We start from the raw sequence: 20176 nt of genomic DNA on the forward strand, positions 1-20176 counted from the left end.
ATTGTCGCTATGTGCCAAGACTGGATGTTAACTAGATTTACTGCAGTGATCATTCTGCAATATATTACAAATGCCGGGGGGGATATATATATATATATATATATATATATATATATATATATATATATATAATTTGATCTTCATCTTGTTCCTGACACAGCTCCTAAAATCCTGGGGATTTCTCTAGTGGAGAGAGCCTTGTCTTTTGTTATGTTAATAAGGACTTTGGAAAGCCTCCAAGGGTGGGGCTGGCCGATGAGTCCTGCCGGGATTCCGCCCCCTGACCTGGGGGCGGGAGCGTGGCTGGAGGTTGAGGCAGTCTCCAGGGGTCAGTGATTTCATCTGTCCTGGTCTGTGCAATGACACCACCATAAAAACCCAAAAGGAGAGGGTTTGGAGCGCTTCCAGGCTGGTGAACAGGGGGGACCTGGAGGGCACAGAAGCGCCCCTTCTTTCCCAGACCTCGCCCTGAGCATCTCTTCAATCTGACTGTTCCTGAGTTTCGGGCTTTTGTCATAAATCAGTAATCTAGTCAGTTCTCTGAGTTCCCTGAGCCACTTCTGCAAATTATCTGAACCCCAGGTGGCTGTGGCTGGAACCTCCCCTCTGTAGCCCTCAGAGACAGGCGACTCCTCGCACTTGCGGTTGGCGTCTGCAGTGGGCTGGAGGTGCGGCGGGCGCACAAGCCACCTGCCGGGATCCAGCCCGTAGCCTGTGGCGGCAGATGCTATTTTGGGGTAGATCATGAAAGAATTAAGTGTCTGGTGGTGTGGAAGAAACCCCCACACGGGAACTAGTGTCAGACTTCGAGCCCTAAAGCCTGGTCTCCGGGCTTCGGGTGCCTTCAAAGTGGTCCCTCGAAAGAGACACTGAGGCCAGGTCCTCCCAGCAGAGAGTGGCATTAGCAGGGGACAGATGAGTATCAGCCACGACTGTCTGTGTCTCAGGGCCGCCAGAACAAGGTGCCACGCGCTCGGTGCCTTAAATGGTAGAAACGTCTCTTCCCCCCGCTCTGGAGGCTGGAGGTCTGAGGTCCGGGTGTGTGCAGGGCTGCGTCCTTCCTCGCCTCCTCCGGCACCTGGTCGTGGCCGGCAAACCTGGCATTATTGGGGGAACACATCTCAGGGTGCTGGGCTGCTCCCCGGGTCGCGCCAGCAGCAGGAAGAAGGCCCGGGTTCTCCCGAGGACGGAGGGGAAGTGAGAAGCACCTCCCTTTCTCTTTCCTGAAAACGTGACAAAACACCAGAGAACCCGATTTTTGTAACTGTATTCTGCTTTCAGGAGAAACAAAATTTCTGAACTAGTGTGAGAGGAAGAGAGCTGTCCCCACAGGTCTGCGAGGCCGTGCAGGCTCGGCCCGGTCGTGGCGATGGTAGAGCAACCCTGAAGGCACAGCAAGCGGCCAGGTCCAAGGTCGACAAGCTGCAAAGCGATAGAAAGGTCTCCCCTCTGCGCAGAGCCTGTGTGGCTGCGGAGCTGCTCGCAGAACTCCGGCCTGGGGCAGGTCCCGGAGGCCAGGCTCCGGGGCTGGGGGCCAGGGAGGGGCGCAGGGCACTGGGGTCCAGACCCTCCCCGCGGCTGCGCTTCCCCTGGGGCTCAGCAGAGTGAGAAGAAGGTCCAGATACAGTAGAATCAAAAGCAGGAGGACAGGCCCTGGGTGAGCAAGGGGCTGGTCCTCAAGGCTGAGGTCCAAAACCTACCCTCATGGACGGTGGCCCTCTGTGAAGCGTTTTCTTCTCTTTTCTTTTTAATATTTACTTTATTCTATTTACTTATTTCAGAGCGAGCACTAGTGGGGGGAGAGGGACCAGGAGTGGGGGTCCAGAAGGGTGAGGGAGGGGGCACGCGGGCAGGGAGGGGGAGGGGAGAGGGTGGAGGGCCACTGGTGGGAGGATGAGAGCCCGGGGAGAAGCAGGCTCCCCCCGGAGCGCGGGGCTAGACAAGGGGCCATTCCGGGACCCCAGGATCCTGACCTGGAGGAAGGCAGACACTCAACTGCGAGCCCCCCGGGCGTCCCCTGTGATGTGTTTTCCAAATGTGAATAACTTCAGTATTTCCTCATTGTGGAAACAATCCACTGTTGGTTGGAGTCTCGAGCCTGTTGCCTTCTAGCCGGGACGGTCCCCCAGCCCTTCAGCCCATCTTCTCCCGCCGCCTGCACACGCGCGGCTCCGTAATCGAGACCGCGGGGCACGCAGGACCGCCGGGCACGCAGGGAGCATCAGGGGCCCTTTCCCGCACTGCCTATCCGTCTGTCCCTCTGTCCAACCGCCCCACAACCCCCTCCCGCCTCTTTCCTCGCCCCTCCGGGCACACGTACCTTCACCCTGCATCGGTATCCCCCAAATTCCTCCGTCCGGGGTGCCCTGAGTGTCTCTGTGACTGGTTCATGGTGCCCCCTTTTGGGGGAGCAAGAACCCCGGCCCCTTTCATGTCCTTGCAGCTGGACTAAGAATCACGTGGCCACGAGGCAGATTCACAGGAGAAAATCCAATTTAGCAGCGTGCGGACGGGGAATCCACACAGATGTGAACGTCCCGGACGGTCGGGCGACAGGGGGCACCCGTGTCATCTGAACGGAGAAGAAGGGCCGGGGCTCTGGGGCTTCGGAGGGAAGGAACCCGCTTCACAGGGCGACAAGAGGCGGCTGTTTGCGGATTAGGGGGTCTTCCGCCGTGCAGATCAAATGCATCTCTGCTGAGAACCTTATTCTGGAAAGACCCCCCCCCAGTCCAGATTCTTCTGTGGGGTTAAGGAGGGGGCAGAGTTTCTCCCGAGCCCACGGGGTCTCCATTGCCAGCAACTCAAGAGAATGCTCGCGCCAAGTAGTGCGTTCCTGGGGGTTGGAGTTTGACCCCTTCACCTCCGACCAAAAGAAATACCCAATAGTTCTATCAATTAATTGCTGCTGTTGGGTCCAAACAACTCAGCAGCAGCAGGTTGTGTGGTGTCCAACAGGTGACTCTGTGCCCCCCTGAGAAGTTTAAAAACCCACGAGCGACCTTGCAAGTTGGCTGAGGTTCCTCAGGGTGCCCGGACACACCGTTTGGGAACCATCGCCCGACCACTCTGGGCAATGCCTTTTCCTCACCTGCATGTCCCTCAGAGGCTTACCTGTGAGGTAGGGAACCTGGTCACAATGTGGGGTACTTTCGACAGAGGGGGCCTGTCTCCGAGGACCCCGCAGCGAGGGATGATGGGATGAGTTTCCTCCCCTCTGGGTTGCGGGCGCAGCCCCTGGAAGCGGACTCCAGCCCGTCACCCTGCAAGGTCCAGCTGAGAGTGGGGGCCGGCAGGGTCCCTCTCGGATGCTTTCACCCCAGAAGAAAGGGAGGGAAGGAAGGAAACCCTCCCTCTGGGGCGGCCTCGGTGACCCCCGAGCAGGACCGGCCATCCTTCCCCTGTCCCTGCGTCTCCTCCCTGGCTCGCTCCTTGGGTGCCTCCGGTCTCCCCCGGTCCTGTGCGCCGCCCTCTGTGCTCTCTGTCACCTCAGTGACGGTGCTGCGCTCCCAACCTGATCGGGTCCTGTCGCCCCGCCCTGCCCTGCCCTGCGTGAGCCCCACGAGTGGGTGTTTCTCCACACTCACTTCCCGGGGTCTCTCGGCGGCTCTGCCCTGTCGTTGGCTGTGCCCCCCCCTCCCGGGCCCAGAGCCCCCACCAGGAAAGGTGGAGAATGAGCGACCCCTGCAGACCACCTCCTGCATGCCCTGCTGTAAGTTGCTTATGAAACAGTTCCCCGAAACGGGCCTTGCCTCTTGCTGGCTGTCTAGGGCCAAAAGGCACAGCCAAGCCAGCCCAAGAACAGGACAAAGAAGGTGGTGCTTGGGACAAGCCAAGGACACCGGGGCTATTTCCCGAAGCAGGGTCCCCTCAAATAGCAGAACTGGGAAGGTTTATGCTAAGGGTGCGTGCATATTTGTGATGGGGCTCAGACGATGGGACCACAGTGTGCCTCTTAAGGGACAGGGTCCAGGTCCTGAGTGATGGAAGCCAAGGGCTGCCCGGGGCGACAGCGTCAGTTCCCTGGGTCCGGTTGCTCTGGGGTCTGCGTACTCTCGGGGTTGAGATCCCGCAGTGATACCTGCAGAGTGTGTTGGACCAGGTGCCAGGCTGGCTCTGCAGGGGCAGCGTTCAACTCCCGATCTCAGGGTTGTGAGTTCGAATCCCACCCTGGGCTCAGGGATTCCTTAAAAAATAAAATATTTAAAAGAATAATAACGTGCTGGGCCAATCTTTACTTTTGAACCAGCCCTGGGAGTTTCATCACTGACGGATTGTCCCCGATAGCATTGCGCTCTCTCCTGGCCTGCCAGTGGACGCTCGTCCTCACGTTCTTCTCTTCCCCTAAAATCCTTCACTACTGGGCTCTGTTCTTCTGCAATTTCGCCATATCTCCAGAGGTTCTGCAAGAAATGTGCTCTGGGCAAGTAGTGCTGGTCAGGTACACATCCCAGGGTGGCCGGGGCCTGAAATGGTCTTTCTTATGTCAAGAAGGCTGCATCTCATCTTTCTTTTTCTGGAGACCACTAATTCTTTCTGTTTGCAAAATCTTAAAACAAGAATAAGGCCTGATAAGACTCTGGGGACGAGAGCCAAGGAGCGTAGCAAGGCCTACAGCCGCACGAGTCCCCACGATTCCCTTGTGAGCCTGCTGGCCACCCATGGCAACAGTGCGCAGGCAGATCGTGTCCTTTACTCTGACAACAGGGAGCCCGTGTTTCACCAGGAAAGCAAAGTCCTCCACCGTGGCCCTCTGCAAAGGAATTTATTCTGTGTACATATGGCGGAGGTTAATAGAACTTGCATGATTTTCTCATTTAAGATTAAATAAGTCAAGAGATTTGTTCTTGAGGTCTCCCCCCGGTCTGCGGGCAGGGGTGCACGGTGTGGAGTTGGGCGAGGTGAGGCTGGCCAAGGTCCGGGCTAGGAGGGGACTGCCCAGGGACGGTGGGCCACTCTGCCCTCCTGTGTCTTTGCAGAGTTTGTCAAGGAGACGAGGCACTAAGCAGCAGAGAGCACAGCCCCCAGGTCTGACTCGGTGAAGGCCGATGGCTAAGGCCCACAGTTCTGGCCCCTACTGGAAGCCCAAGATGTTTCCTCCCCAACAGCAACCAAAAAAGGACACGAATTTCTTCCAGCCGCAGCCGCCACCATCTGGAGAGACAACAGGACACACGATGTCTTCCCGAAAGCATCAGGTCGGGGGACAGGACCCAGGTGACCTCACCAAAATGCTCCACTCCCTGACCCTGCAGCAGCCGGAAGGAAGCAGGGCCCAACAGAAGACAAAGGTAGGTCACGCAGAGGGACATCAGGAAGGGTGTGTTCCAGCTCCCGGCCAGAGGTGAGCTCCCCAGTCATGGCCATAAACCCACAAGTCTGGTCCAATCCTGCCAGTAAAGCCGGTGCCCCATGGTCTCCTAGGAACCTTTCAGGCAATCACCAGGATATACCCAATCTCTGGGGCAGCAAGCCTGGGGCTTCTGTCCCAAGGGCCGGGGTTTCCTCCCTCCCTGCTGGAGGAGATGCTACCGTCAGCATCACCATGGCTAACCCACCCCACTCCCAGCCCCACCCCTGCTTGGCAGCCCAGGGCCTGGTTCCTGTCCCCACTCTGGCCAGGTGCTCCCACCGCCGGGTGCTTTCTGCCTGTTCAATGAGGCACCTGCCAGCCAGCTACCCCACATCGGTGGAAGCAAAGCCTCTGCGAGAGGAGAACACAGGGACCTCCCTGGGGCCCACCCACCTCCTGTCTGCTGAACTGTCTGCACCCCAGCATCAGGGGAGGCATGCATCCTGCCCCAAATCCCCAGTGACGATGGGAATCCTGCCTTTCCCAGGGCCCCGAGCACAGGCTGGCTAGCCAGTACGAGGAGAAGGTGCGCCCCTGCATCGACCTCATCGACTCCCTGCGGGCCCTGGGTGTGGAGCAGGACCTGGCCCTGCCCGCCATCGCTGTCATCGGGGACCAGAGCTCGGGCAAGAGCTCCGTGCTGGAGGCTCTGTCGGGGGTCGCCCTCCCCAGAGGCAGCGGTAAGCACCTTGGGCCAATTTCTCTCTGCAGCCTGCTGGGTCACCCGCTGGCCACAAGGCATCCCTCGGGGGCTAGCGTCTTCATAGGCAGGCCCTGGAAGGCTTAGGTCTGCAACGCATGGCTGGGCTGGCAGGTGTGTATGTGGGGGGCTAAGGTCCCTCACGGCCCCTGGGTTCCTGACCTTTTTCTCATCAATAGCTCTTGCTGGGCTTGGGCTGGAGGAGGAGACGATGCTGCCCTTAGAGGACCGGCAGTATAGACATGTGGAATGCTCAGGACTTCACAATAGGAACGCCCAGCCCCAAGCAGCTCAGGGAGGTTCCAGCCTTGAAACCCAAGAATACCCTTGAACCCCGAGAATGCCCTTGAACAGCCTCCTTCAGACGTCCCGACTCTTGCCCTGGCTCTAGCTGCCTTCTCCCCACCGACCCCAAGTGTGAGGGGCTTGGAGGGGGTGGGGCCGAGCTCACTGCTCCACTCATCCATCTGTCCTCGGCCCTCTGCGGCCACCCAGACGAAGGCTGGTCCCGCGGCCAAAGCCCAAGGTGGGACTCCAGCTCAGGTGTCCAGGGAGCCCTCAGACACACAGCCTCAACTCGGGTTTGTGTGACTTCTAGAGCAACATGAGAGGGACGGTGGCTACGGTCGGCCTGGAGGCTCAGTGACCACAGAGCACAGGGCCCCGGGTCGGGGGTGGGGCGTACAGCTGCAAATGTCTCTTTCCTCGGACCTGTGCCCCTTTGTGCCCGCCCAATCCAAGCCTCTGTCCTTACCCAGCCCTGGAGACAGACCAAAACTTCAGACGAGGACTCCTGGGACATTGGGGCAGCTCTCTGGGGACAGGGGGAAAGGGCACCTGCAAACCCTCCTTCAAGGGACTTAGCCTGTCGGGGACACTGTCTCAGGGATCGTGACCAGGTGCCCGCTCGTGCTGAAGCTGAAGAGGCAGCTGCAGGAGAGTGCGTGGAAGGGTCGGATCATCTACGGCACCAGGGAGGTCCAGCTCCAGGACCCCTCCCAGGTGGAGAAGGAGATCCTCAAAGGTAGGAGGCCAGGCTTTCTGCAGGTGTGGCTCTCGGGGCGCTCCCTTGCGGTCCCGTCCCCTTCTCCGCCTCCCGGCCATGGGGCCTCTTCCTCCCAGGCTTTTCCGTGCTCCGGTCCTCCTGCCTCCCACGTTGCCCCTCCTCTGGGCAGTGCCGCCCACAGGACACACACACCCCCACTCTCCCGGTCACCACTGTCCTGAGCCACCGCCCTGCAGATTACTAAAGCTGATTCGGAACGCGGAGGGGCTCCATGCGACTGGTCACAAACACGGCCTCTCCCTGTGACTTCCTGGGCTCAGATCCCCCAGAACCCCAATTGCAGGCCTCAAGTGGCTCAGCAGAGGGACCGCCTCCAGAACGGAGAAGTCCGGCCCCCCCAACCCCGTTCTCATGCCCCGCCTGCCGCCCTGCGGAGGGAGAAGGCTTCTCCAGCCCTGATGCTCCAGGACTCACTCTCTGATCCAGGGCGGTCCCGCGGCTAATTCCGGGAGGCGGGGGAGGAAGGGAGGTGCTATCGAGCCCACACTGAGGAGCAAGGCCAGGTGATGCGGAAGCATCGCTCTTATGTCTCCATGCTTCCCCTTAGCCAGCGACCAGTGCCCTCTGTGTCCTCGTCCGTGGCACATGTGTGTCGTGACATTTGCTGTCACGCCCGCCCCTCCCCCTGCTCCTCTCATTTCCGGGTTTCCCTCGGCGGTCCAGCCCCTGGGCCCTCACCTGGTCTGCAGCAGCCAGTAGTCTGGGGGCTCGTGGGCACTGCAGAGTCTCAGGAGACACCCCAGACCTGCCCGGCCGGAACCTGGACTTGAACTGGGCTCCGCAATGCGTCCTACGTGCTCAGAGTGCGAGGAGCCACGCTTGGAGCTGGGCCGGCTACATGACTCGGGCGCTCTGCACCGAGTCAGACCCCAAGACCTACCCCCATTCAAAATTACTAAGAATCTCAAGACCGTGAAAGCAGATTAGTAAACCAGGCGGGGGTCCCTCCTAACCATGGGGCTCCCCGTGACGGCTTGGGCCCCACGTGCATGAAGCAGGTCGTGGCTCTGAGACGTGTGCACGAGGCATCTGAGTCGGTCCCTGTTCTGGTTGTGGCGCCAACAGCCTGCAGCAAGGCTGGTTTTCTTCTAGCTCACCCCCGGGGTGCTCCCGGGAAGGGGCGCGATCCCCAGGACTTACCTGGTGGCCCCTGTCTGTTCGAGGGCATCTGGACATCTGGGTGACGGGCAAGTGAGGACATGCACAGCCCGGCAGCCGGAGAGTGACAGTGGAAGTCGGGGGCGGGGGGAGACTGTCTCAGCTCTGCCCACACGTCCTCCTCCTGGCCGCGAGGTTTGCTCTGCGCCGCTCTCTGCCCACACCCGCACGTCTGTTCTTCCTCCCCGCACCATTCCTGGCTTGTGGAGGGGACGGGAGCTCCATGTCGATGGCTGTCTTTATGGACACCTTCAGACCCCCGACCCAGGGACCCCGTCCATCCGTTGGCCACCCTCTAGGAGGACAGAGACCGCCCTGCTGCACCAGCAGAGCTTGAGCCCAGCTCAAAACAGAAAGTTTCTCCTGTCTTTGAACCCTGTGGCCCAGTGGAGATACTTGGTGTCCTCAGGACAGGGCGGCCAGCTTCCCGCAGAGTGAGCCACGCGAGAGAAAGCAGGCGCCGGCCGCGGCGTTTCCTTCCTGCTGGTCACACACAGTCACTCCCACCATCTCTGTCCTTGGACCGAGGTCCCTACATCCGGCCCCCGCACAGGGGCTCACCTTCGAGAGGGAAGGGTGTGGAAGAATTTGCGGCTGTATTTGAAGCCGCTATAACACGCACTGGAAAATACTAAAAAGCACGAAGGGAACAGAACCCTTTCGTAATCCCATCGTGAGCGTATGGTATGTCACCCCCTCTCCGGGGCAGGGGTGAGGGTGTTCAGTGGCCCCCCAGGTGGCCTCAGAGACCTCTCCTCGGGCCTCTGTGAAGTGTTTCCTAAGCACCGGGGGCTCTCGGCTTTTCCTGGGAGGGGTCGTTAATCTGGACTCTGGGTTTGCCCCCTGCCTTGGCCTCCGCAGCCCAGAACACCTTAGCCGGGGACGGAGTCAGCATCAGCCATGAGCTCATCAGCGTGGACATCATCTCCCCCGAGGTTCCGGACCTGACCCTCATCGACCTCCCCGGCATCACCAGGGTGCCTGTGGGAAACCAGCCCCAGGACATCGGGCTGCAGGTGAGCTTTTCTGGGACTTGGGAACGGGCCCAGCTGAAGACAGGAAGACTTCCTGGGCTGGGCGGGCGGGCCCGGGGGCTCTGGAGCGCCACCACCCTGGCCCTGGTCTCCGGCCCTGGTCCCCAGCTCTGGGACTCTGGCTCCGGGCGGTTGGGGAGGAGACCAAGGGAACAGTGCGCAGGGCACGGAGCAGAGGCTGTCGCTCCCCAAGGCTCTCTGGTGGCTCCAGGTCCTTCAGCATGAAAGTTCCCCGCATCCAATGTGCTCCGGCCACAGGAGCTCATGGGCCACATCTGTCACTGTGCCCCGTTCCTCCCCTGCTCCAGCCGCACCCGAGCCCTCGACAGTCCTCAAGCCCTCCAGCTTTGTACCTTCTCCTCCCTCTCTCTGAAATGCTCCCCCTGCCCAGATTTCCATGAGGCACCTTCTCCCGCTTCCTCCAGAGCTCTCCCAAAGGCCACCTTCACCGGGATTCCCTCCCTGATGCCCAACACCCCGCCCCTGGTCCTTCCACTTCTATTTATCGTCCCTGTTGAGTGTCTGTGTTCCCTCCTGGGACAAAGACCCCCGAGGGACATCACCTGTGTGTTCATGAACCTCTGCATCCTGGAATGGACCTCCCGCTGGGGGTGCCCGTCAAGTCCATTGCATGAAAAGAAGGTGAAGAAGTGTGTTTCCCCTAGTGCTTCCTACCCCGAGCCTATCTCCCCCACCAAGGGACGTCAGCAGGGTCTGAGACATTTACCGTTGTCACGGCTTGGGAAGGAGAGGCTGTTACCGGCATCCAGTGGGTAGAGACCAGAGACGCAGCAAAATTTATTCTGTAATGCGCCGGCTAACAAACACCCCCCGCCCCTGCAAAGAGCTGTGCTGAACTGTCCGAGGTGCTGAGGAGGAGAGCCCGGAGTGGGGTGCTCGCTTACAGACCTCGGCAGAACAGGTGCTGCCCTCGGGTGTAGGGGAGGGAATAGAGACCAAGAAGACGAGGACTTTTATTTTAACTTAAAGACAATTCATGTTCAATGGGACTCTATTCCATAATGTTATTCTATGACATGAGTTTATGCTATTAACTAGCTTATAGGAGTTGATTGTTAACTTTACTCAGGGAAATTTTCCCACAGTTAGGACCTCATGGAGCCTCCCAGTATTTGTCATCTTTATTCAATGCCATCACTGAATTGCTTCTACGACGCTAGCCTGCACTTACATGACGCAAGTTTCCCATTTGTGGCTGTGCAGGATTATTTCCTTGCGCAACATAGAATAATTTCATGGGGCATCATAAGAGAAAAACACTCTGTGTGAATTGCACCCAAATATACAGAATTGTGTTCCTAGGCGTCGACTTTCTCCACGTTGGTTTGTACTGTCTGAGGGGAAAATATTTTTGAAATTCGATACATAAGGCTTGTGCTGCCCACATCTCTCTTTTGCCTATAGATTCTAAGGAATTTTATTGGATTTCTCTAAATTTGAGTGAGCTAGATTCCTTCTAAGAAGAAACTCCAGAAAAAGACATTGATATTGGGGATGAACACGTGGAGAGATATTATTGACGTCAGATACTATGGTAGAGAGCACTGAGCACCTGCCACTTCGGGCACCGTGGGGGACTCGGCATGGGTACTGAGAGCTCACAAAGGTACCCCCGGACTCCCAGGGCAAACAGGACGCACACCAAACACTGTAAGAGAAGGCAGACTGTCCGAAGCATCACAGGAGAGCCTTGGAGAAGAAGGAGAGTTCTAGTCTGGCTACAGGGACCAGAGAGTTGGCAGGAAAGAAGAAATATCAGTGGGGGGGGGGGGATCTGAAGGGGTGTAGGGAATCAGCAGAGAACCCGGTAAAGGCAGATGGCACAAGTTTGTCTGGGGAAGGGGGCTGGCCGCATCCACACCCAGAAGAGTAAAAGCCAGGTCATGCTCTTGGAAGTTGGCTTGTCACCAACACACCTGTCTAGCTGGACTGTTGGTTAACCAAAGATAACCTCTTCCTTTGTGTGATTTTTATTTTTCCATCAGATCAAGGCACTCATCAAGAAGTACATTCAGAGGCAGGAGACAATCAACTTGGTGGTGGTCCCCTGCAACGTGGACATCGCCACGACAGAGGCGCTGAGCATGGCTCAGGAGGTGGACCCCAGAGGAGACAGGACCATAGGTAAGACGACAGAACCAAGCTTCCAGAGGACAGGGAGGAAGGGGGAGACTTCTGTATTTAGAAGTTCGCAGAACATAGCCTTATTCCCTGCAGAAGCTCCATGGTCTTAGGACACCTTCACCCACTGCTGATGGCAGTCTCCACTCACAGTCAGGGTGACAGGTGTGGCCAGAGCCGGCAGGTCTTCATCCCCTTTCTTCCTGGCCTTCACTGGTATTTGCAAACCCTTCCGGATGGGGGGCCAGAACTGCCTTGTCCGCTCTCCCACCGTGGCCCTGAAGGAGGAAATTGACCAGCCCATCAGCTCTGCTGTTCCACAGTTAAAGGTCTTGGAACCTGTTGGCACATGGCAAGGACCTTCATAAGGCCTCAGGGAACATTCTACCGGGCTGATGTTGGGGCATAAGAGTCTGCAGAATTGGTGTTCAAGCAGAAGTCTTTGTGAGGAGCTGGGTTCTCTTCAATATCTTCTTAAAAAAAAAAAAAATTCACCCTGGAAGGTGTTACAGGGAACTTGACTTGAGAGCACACACAGTCTGGGTTTGAATCCTTGTTCTAGCACTCAAAGGCTACAGAGCCTTGGGTAGTATATTTAACCTCTCCGACCTCCCTGTCTTCATCCACAAACTGGTCTCACAGTCCTACCTATGCGTTGGTGGTTGGGAGGAGTCCATGAAGAAATATCGTATAGCATGGTCCGTAGCTCCAAGCATGTAGTAGTTTCTCAGCAAAGGAGAGCTGCTCTTTTTTTTATTAATAATTCCGTCACTCAACATCACTTCTTCCTCAGTCATCCCGCCTACCAGGGAGATGACCTCCTGAAACTTTGCAGGTCATTTCCTGATGAAACGCATACCTGCTGTGTAATTGCGTTTTCCGTTTCTTCCCAAATAAATGCTTGGTTTTCCAGGAAGGACAGAAATGAATCTTAGGGGCACAGACCTCCGGTATATCATTTCAGTCTGTGCTGGACCCCCCTGGTGCGCTGTTACCTATCGACTTCTGCAAACTTCGCCAACACACCGAGCCAGACAGAACACTCAGCCTTTGGGTCCCTGGTCGTCGTGGCTCCGTGCTCTTTGTCTTCTCTTGATCCTAAGTCAGGAAGGATGCCTCACTGATGGCCACACCAGGTGACATCATCTGTCTCGTAGGGTCAGCTGTCTGGATATTAGTAGGTCTATAGAAGAGGGGGCAGCCGGGAGTCAGTGGGTGAGGACAGAGTTTCAGTTCTGTAAGATGAAGCAAACCGTGGGCAGGGGTGGGAGGCAGGCGGTTCACAATGGTGAGGATACGGACACCACTGAACTGTCCACTTTAAAGTGGCCCAAACAATAACTTTTATGTGATGTACATTTTACCACAATTGTTAAAAATACGTGGGTTTTAGAAACAGGAGGAAGCAGCCTGTTTTCATTCGTTCATTATTCTTCTCATTAGCTGCGTGATTCGTGCACACACGAATTATACAAACTTTCCCACGATTTTTTAAAAAGAGAACCGAATGCCTGTCTATACAGTACTTGGGACGGGCGAAAATAGAACAAGGTTGATGACGCCAGCCCGTCCCCTTAACCTGCCCACTGTTCCACGCATGGTGCCCGCTTGGCCAACCCCAGCGGGACTCCTGTCGCCACCATGGCACAGAGATGGCGTCTGGAAAGTCGCCAACGCCCTCCGTGCTGACACGCTTGCAGTCCCTTCTCTGTCCCCGTCTCCTGCCCCTCAGACCCAGTCCGATGACTGACCACTCCCTCCTTCTCGAAATCTCTCCTTCCTTTGCTGGAACACGGCCCGCTGGCTTCCAGGTCAGCCTCCTTCAGTGGCCACTGGAGGTCACATTCTTAGTCTTGCCTGGTTGTTCCTTCCCTTCTCTGACCTCTGAATGTCGGAAACCCAAAACGTGGTTCTGAGGTCTCCCCTCTATCAACATGTGCTCGTTAGGGAAGCTGACCATGGCTTTGAGTCTCTCCCTGTGCTGGCGACTCCCAGATCTAAATTTGTAACGCTTCCCTTTCCTTGGACTTGATACCTCCACTTGGATGTCCATTGAATGTCTCCAGTGGAACGTGACCAAAAGACAGCTCCCGACACCCCAGCCCTCCAGCTCTGCTCCCTCCCATGGCTTCTTCCCACTCACAGCGCTGCACCTGCCGGCCAAGTTCTAGAGCCAAACCTGAGAGTCACACATGACACCTCCTTCCCCGGCTTCCATGTCTGATTCATGTACAGTCCTGATGACTCTGTCTCCAAAACTAAACCAGGTCTGTCCACTCCTCTCCGTCTCTTGCTCACCACTAGACCAGACCCCCATCGTCTCCTGCCCAGACGACTCAACCATCCCCTGACTGGGTCTCCAGACACTCGCCTTGACCCCTACACCCCCCACTGGCCTTTAAGCATGTAAATAAAGTCAGACCCCTCTTCAGCTTTTTCTTTATTGCTTGTATATTTCTAGACTAATCTGGCTTTTACCCACTAGGGGGTGAGGGGATAGTCACAAAATCAGGGACCTGGCAGTCCTGTTCTCTACCCCTTTCTCAATACCTAAAGCAGAGTGCTTAATAGGCATCCTTAAATTCAGTATAAATATGTCATGTACTCAGGAAAGGGTTAATTGAAAAATAAGAAATGCTGATGACCGTGCCTTCTCTATGGCCCAGTAGTTGGGACACAAGACGATCTTCACGAACTAAGGCTGTCGAAGGAGGCGTGAGTGTTTCCTACTTGAGTTCCCGGCTTCAAACAGAGGCCCTGGGTGAGAAGATCGTCTCTCCCCCACAACGGGGCGTTCTCATCGCAAACCTCCCTCGTTCTTATCTTCCTGCTTTCTCGGAAGCTCCGCGTTCTAGGCTTTCCTGAGTGACCTCTGGCTCCCAGGAGGGGCCTTCACAGTGCTGCCGCCTCTCCCGGTGGAGGGTCCGTTCCTTTCCCGGTGGAAGGTGCCGGCACAGGTTCAGAGACCTGTCGGCTCCCTTGGGGACACGGGGGGGCTGTGCACACACAAACCTCTTAGTGAGTGTGGAGGCACGCTCTTGAGGACCACCCTTGGTAATGGGAAGGTCAAACAGAGAGAAATCCCACAACTCAGATGCCGGAGAATTTTCAGGAAATAAGAAGCCAGATGGCCAGATGTCACCCCAGATTAAAAAAAGGACAAAGAGTGGAAGATGATGTTAGGTATCCCCCCGTGACAGACCAAAAACAAAGTGGCTATTTGAGCAAGTGAAGATGCAGGTAAGAGGCGTGGCGAGGGACTGCGTGAGTGGGGTTTCAGGCCCTGCACGGTCGGAGCTCCAGAAGGCGTCCCGGGTCCAGGCCAAGGCAGCTCCCAGAGCCCGGCGGCAGTCAAGTTCACGAGAGGAGAAAACTGACCCCTTCCGCTGTCTTTGCCTCCCCTCCCCCAGGAATCCTGACCAAACCGGATCTCGTGGACAAGGGCGCGGAACCCATGGTCATGAAAGTGGCTCAGAACCTCACGTACCATCTGCAGAAGGGCTACTTGATGGTGCGGTGCCGGGGCCAGGAGGAGATCACCAACAGGCTGAGCCTGGCCGAGGCAACCAGGAAGGAAACGATGTTCTTCCAGAAACACCCGCACTTCAGGTGAGCTCCCCAGGATCGTCCCAGGACGGCCCTCTGGGAGGGTCGGCTCCGCCTTCCAGGCCAGACGGGGCCGGCGACAGATCAACGCGGTCAGTGTGTCCACCGCGGGTCTGGGGCGGGGCCCCAGGATCTGTGTTTCCATCACGTTCCTGGGGGCGGCCAGTGTTACCGGTGCAGGGACCACGCTGTGAATACCAGGACTCAGGTCCGTGGAGAAGGGAACTCGTGGACCTGCTTTGTCATCGTGTGTCCGAGCGGAAACCCTTGAGTGCGCGTGGGCAGGGACTCACCTGTTGCGAGAGAAATGCGCAGAGCAGCACTTGAAAAATGGTCTTGTGGCACCAGCTACGGAGCCTTGCCGTGCCCTTAAAATCGGTTGTTCACGGATTGAACACACGCGCATTTGTAAAACCCTGACAACCGTGCCCGCTGCTGCTGCTTAGTGAGCACCATGTGAATGTTTAACTTAACTGTATTGTGGTAAGAACCTAACATGAGATTAACCCTCTGAGCAAATGTCCAGCACACAACACCGTCTTGTTAACTATGGGCGCGAGGCTGACCAGCCACCTCCAGAACCTTCTCATCTTGCGTCACTGGAACGTTGTCCCTGGTGATTAGCGAGTCCCGATTTCCCATCCCCCGGCACCTGGCGACCACCACGCCACTCTCTGGTTCTGTGAGTTCAGCTGGTGTAGACAGATCACGCAGGCAGCATCAACGGTTTTTGCCCTTCTGGAACCGGCTTGTTTCGATCAGCGTGACGTCCTCAACATTCCTCTGTAGGGGAACGGGTGTCAGAACGCCTTTTTTTTTTTTTTTTTAAGATTTTATTTATGTATTTGACAGAGATCACAAGCAGGCAGAGAGGCAGGCAGGGAGAGAGGCGGAAGCAGGCTCCCCGCTGAGCAGAGAGCCCGATGCGGGGCTTGATCCCAGGACCCTGAGACCATGACCCGAGCCAAAGGCAGAGGGTTAACCCCCTGAGCCCCCCAGGCGCCCCAGGCTGCCCTTCTCTTTAAAAGCCGAACCATATTCCTTTGTGCACCTTGTCCTCATCTGTTTGTCCAGCCGTGGACACTAGCTCATTCCCGCCGCGTCTGTCGAACGAGCCACAGCGCGCGTGGGAACGCTAACGTCTCTTTCCGGACTTCAGTTCTTGTGCTAAATGCCCAGAACTGCGATTGCTGGACCGTACGGCAGTTTCATATTACAATGTCTTGAGGACCTTCTACACCGCTGTCCCCAGAAGCTGCACCATCGGCCTTCCCGCCAGCAGTGCACGAGGGCTCACGCGCCTCCACCTCCTTGCCGACACTCGTGGGGTCTGGGGTGTGGAGTGCTGTGTCATTGTGCTTCTGATTTGTGTTCCCCGGATGCCGGTGGCTACGAGCTTTTTCTCACGTACCTGTTTGCCCTTGGTGTGTCTTCTCAGAAGAAATCTCTGTTTGAGAACTGGGCCTGTTTTTAAGTGGGTGGGGTTTTGGTTTGTTTGTTTTTTAAGATTTTATTTATTTATTTGACAGACAGAGATCACAAGTAGGCAGAGAGAGAGAGAGAGGGAGAAGCAGGCTCCCCACTGAGCAGACAGCCTGATGAGGGGCTCGATCCCAGGACCGTGAGATCATGACCTGAGCCCAAGGCAGAGGCTTTAATCCACTGAGGCCCATAGGTGCCCGGCTTTATGGGTTTTATTGCTGTCGTCATCGTTGACTTGTGGGAGTTCCTTGTATGTTTTGGAAACTGGCCCCTTATCAGCTACGTGGCTCACACCTACTTTTCCCACTCCACAGGCTGCTTTTCCCTTCGCTGGTTGTTTCCATTGCTCTGGAGAAGCTTTGGAGTTGATGTAACCCTATTCGTTTTTGCTGTGGTCGCCTGTGTTTTTGGTGTCATATCCATAAAATCATTTCCAAGACCAGTATCACAAAGATTTCCTCCTGATGGTTTCTTCCAGGAGTTTATTTTTTTCCCCAAGATTTTATTTATTTATTTATTTGAGAGACAGAGAGGGAGAGCATGAGAAGGGCGAGAAGCAGAGGGAGAGGGACAAGCGGACTCCCCGCCGAGACGGGGCTCGATCCCAAGACCCTGAGATCACGACCTGAGCTGAAACCAAGAGTTTGACGCTCAACTGACGGAGCCACCCAGGCACCCCTTACATTCAAGCCTTTAATCAAACTTTTGTGTAGCAGTGTAAGAGAGGGATGGCTCCAAGTGCACTATTTTTGCACACGGCCGTGGTTCCCCATCATCTTTCGGGGAAGAGACTGCCCCCGTTACATATCCTGGGCCCTCCATCAGAGACCAGCTAATTGCATGTGCATGGGCTTATTTCCCGGCTCACTATTCCGTTCTGCTGGTCTGTGTGTCTGTCTTTATGCGAGCACCATATTGTTTCAATTACCGTAGCTCCATACTGCATATTTGAAATCGGGAAGTAGAGCGCCCTCCAGCTTTTTTCTTCTTTATCAAGACTGATTTCACTATTCGGAAATAATTGTTACAAGAAATAAGACACTAGTGTGGGCGAGTTGCTTATCCTCTAGGAAGTTAAGTTTTTTGGTTGTCCTGTAGCTAAGAAGATGACTTACCTGCTGAGTTTGTTGAGATGATAAAAAGAGAAAATAAAGGTAACCTTTTGAGCACCCAGCTTGCTCGAGTTTGGGCTCACCCCATAATTAGGAACTGTCTTTCGAATGCACTGCTTGGCTTTCTTGATGGCCTGTGTCACCCTAGGGAGCTGACACTTAAAGCCCAGAATAGGAAAATGATCATATGTTATCAACCTTAGAAATAGAAGAGTGAGTTCTTTTTTCCAGCAAAAGTGAATTTATTTTGGAATAACTGAATTGCGATTTGGGACATTCGAGCCAAAGGCAAGCTCAACAAACAAAGGAGAGGAACGTTATCTTATGGAGAAGAGGGAGGGCTTGGGTTGTCTGGAACTCAGTCCACTGGAGGAAGGCTAGCGTCCAGGGTGCTGACGGTTTTTCGTTGGCTGAGTCGCAAGGGTGGTGGGTTGCTTGTGGGAGAGTCAGCTCACGTCCTTTCCAGCTGGGGTTCACAGCTGTTGTTTCTCTCCCAATGAGGAGTCTTCTGCTGGGTCTGGTCCGGACACCCTGGGTCGTGGTGTGGCACAGGAGCTCCCCCTTCTGGCCTCCCGGCTCCATTTCAGCGAGGTGTCCCCGACCACACGGATAACCAGGGCGCTTCCTGAATGCCCGTGTGTTCTGTCTCGTCTCAGAGCTCTCCTGCAGGAAGGAAAGGCTACGGTGCCCTGTCTGGCGGAAAGACTGACCAACGAGCTCATCTTGCACATCAATGTGAGTCAACGGGGTTGGGTTGCCTCTTGTAGAAATTACAGCCTACCCAAGTCCCTTGGTCGTGCGACGGCTCAGCTGCCCGCACCAGCCGCTCAGCAAGTGCATTCTGCAAACCAAATCGCTCATGGTCAGAGGTTCCCAACAGAGCTTCCAAAACCTGGAGGCAACAGCTGCGGGCTGTTGAGGCAAATTGTCGAATCCGCCCATCTGGGGAAGCAACGAGAGGAGGAGGGAACGGTCAGCCAGCTGAGAAGGCGGAAAGGAACCGGCACTGACGTAGCAAATACATCCTTTTGCAAGAGGCTAACACTTCGTCAACCTCGAAAATGAAACAGTCAGTGATTTTTACCAACCTGTCAGACAAAAGCAATGAATTCTTCCGAGCCAGGAAACACATACTCCGAGAACACTGGTCGGAAGGGGCCAGAGCTTCTCAAGCTGCGTGCACAAGTCACCCGGAATCTGATTTCAACTCAGATTCCTGGGTCCCCATCCAAGTTTCTGAGTCGGTAGATCTAGGGGGTGGGGCGCAATGAATCTGGCCTTCTAACTTCCCAGGTGGTCAGGGGACATACACAGAGGAGCCCTGCTAATCCAGAAACTGCCCGCAAGCCCCCACACACCCTCCTTCCAGGCCGCAGCGATCCCCAGAGGTGGAGGGCGCAGAACGGCGCCCGGCCCCCAGACAGCCCTCCTGGCGCCTCTCCAGGCCCTTCCTTCTTCCCCCTCCTTCCTTCTCATCGCCATGGCTGACTGGCTAGGGCTCCTCCCAGCCCGACACTGATATCCAAGACGTCTCCTCTACCGTAGCCCCGTTTATCCGCTTATAACACCCAAATGATCATCAGCAGAACATTTTACTAAAGAAAACGTACATTATACGCAAGTGTACTTGTTCCCTAAAACTTTTTCTTAAAGATTGTATTTATTAATTTGGAGAGAGACAGAGCACGCAGGGGGAGGGGCAGAGGGTGAGGGAGAGAGAGCATCCCAAGCAGACTCCCCGCTGAGCACAGGGCCCCGCCTGGGACTCGATCTCGTGACTTGAACCAAAACCAAGAGTTGGATGCCTTTTTTTTTTTTTTTTAAGATTTCATTTATTTATTTGACAGAGAGAGATGACAAGCAGGCAGAGAGGCAGGCAGAGAGAGAGGGGGAAGCAGGCTCCCTGCTGAACAGAGAGCCCAATGCGGGGCTTGATCCCAGGACCCTGAGACCATGACCTGAGCCAAAGGCAGAGGCTTAACCCCCTGAGACACCCAGGTGCCCCAAGAGTTGGATGCTTAATTGCCTGGGCCACCTGGGCACGCTTACTTATTCTCTAAATACAGAGCACCACCCAAGCCCAACCTGGCCGTGCCCCGATTCCTCCCTAGTCCTACGACCTCAACAAAACGGCAAATTCCTGCACGCCACGGTTCAGGCCGTAGGCGCACTCATTGCCCGCACAGCCATGCCTGGGGTCCTCGACGGGTGTCCGTGTTCACAAGCCTCACACAGTGACAGGAATTCCAGATCCCCCTCAAGAGCTTTCACAGGGGACTCTGTCTAAGAAACCTGTTGGCCAGTGTCACCAGCGGTGGGATTCATTGCCGGCTCTTTGTTCAGAAATCACTCCCGCTGCTAGAGGAGCAAATACGGGAGAGCCACCAGAAGGCCACCGAGGAGCTGCACCAGTGCGGAGACGACACCCCCAGCAACGAGACCGACAGGATGTTCTTCCTGATCGACGTGAGCTTGACTGGGGCTCCACGGGACACTCGGCACAGAACCGGGCCACCGTGTCAC

General features: G+C 56.0%; 1 protein-coding gene across 4 annotated transcripts in view; it reads left to right on the forward strand.

The window, feature by feature from the left end:
* The window catches only part of MX2 (MX dynamin like GTPase 2), a 28648-nt gene that overhangs the window by 664 nt on the left and 7808 nt on the right, over nt 1–20176 (forward strand). For 2 of the 4 annotated variants that reach the window (XM_059164764.1, XM_059164766.1), the window contains 8 exons: nt 5139–5291; nt 5841–6033; nt 6940–7077; nt 9139–9293; nt 11318–11456; nt 14864–15062; nt 18310–18388; nt 19997–20119. In XM_059164764.1, coding sequence (XP_059020747.1) covers nt 5139–5291; nt 5841–6033; nt 6940–7077; nt 9139–9293; nt 11318–11456; nt 14864–15062; nt 18310–18388; nt 19997–20119 — 1179 coding nt within the window. Of the gene's footprint in view, nt 1–1888; nt 3122–4979; nt 5292–5840; nt 6034–6939; nt 7078–9138; nt 9294–11317; nt 11457–14863; nt 15063–18309; nt 18389–19996; nt 20120–20176 lie in introns of those variants that run through there. The other 2 variants (XM_059164765.1, XM_059164763.1) reach the window with 2 other exon arrangements.

Source organism: Mustela lutreola, chromosome 2, assembly GCF_030435805.1.
Source record: "Mustela lutreola isolate mMusLut2 chromosome 2, mMusLut2.pri, whole genome shotgun sequence".
In the NCBI taxonomy this organism is placed as follows: Eukaryota; Metazoa; Chordata; class Mammalia; order Carnivora; family Mustelidae; genus Mustela; species Mustela lutreola.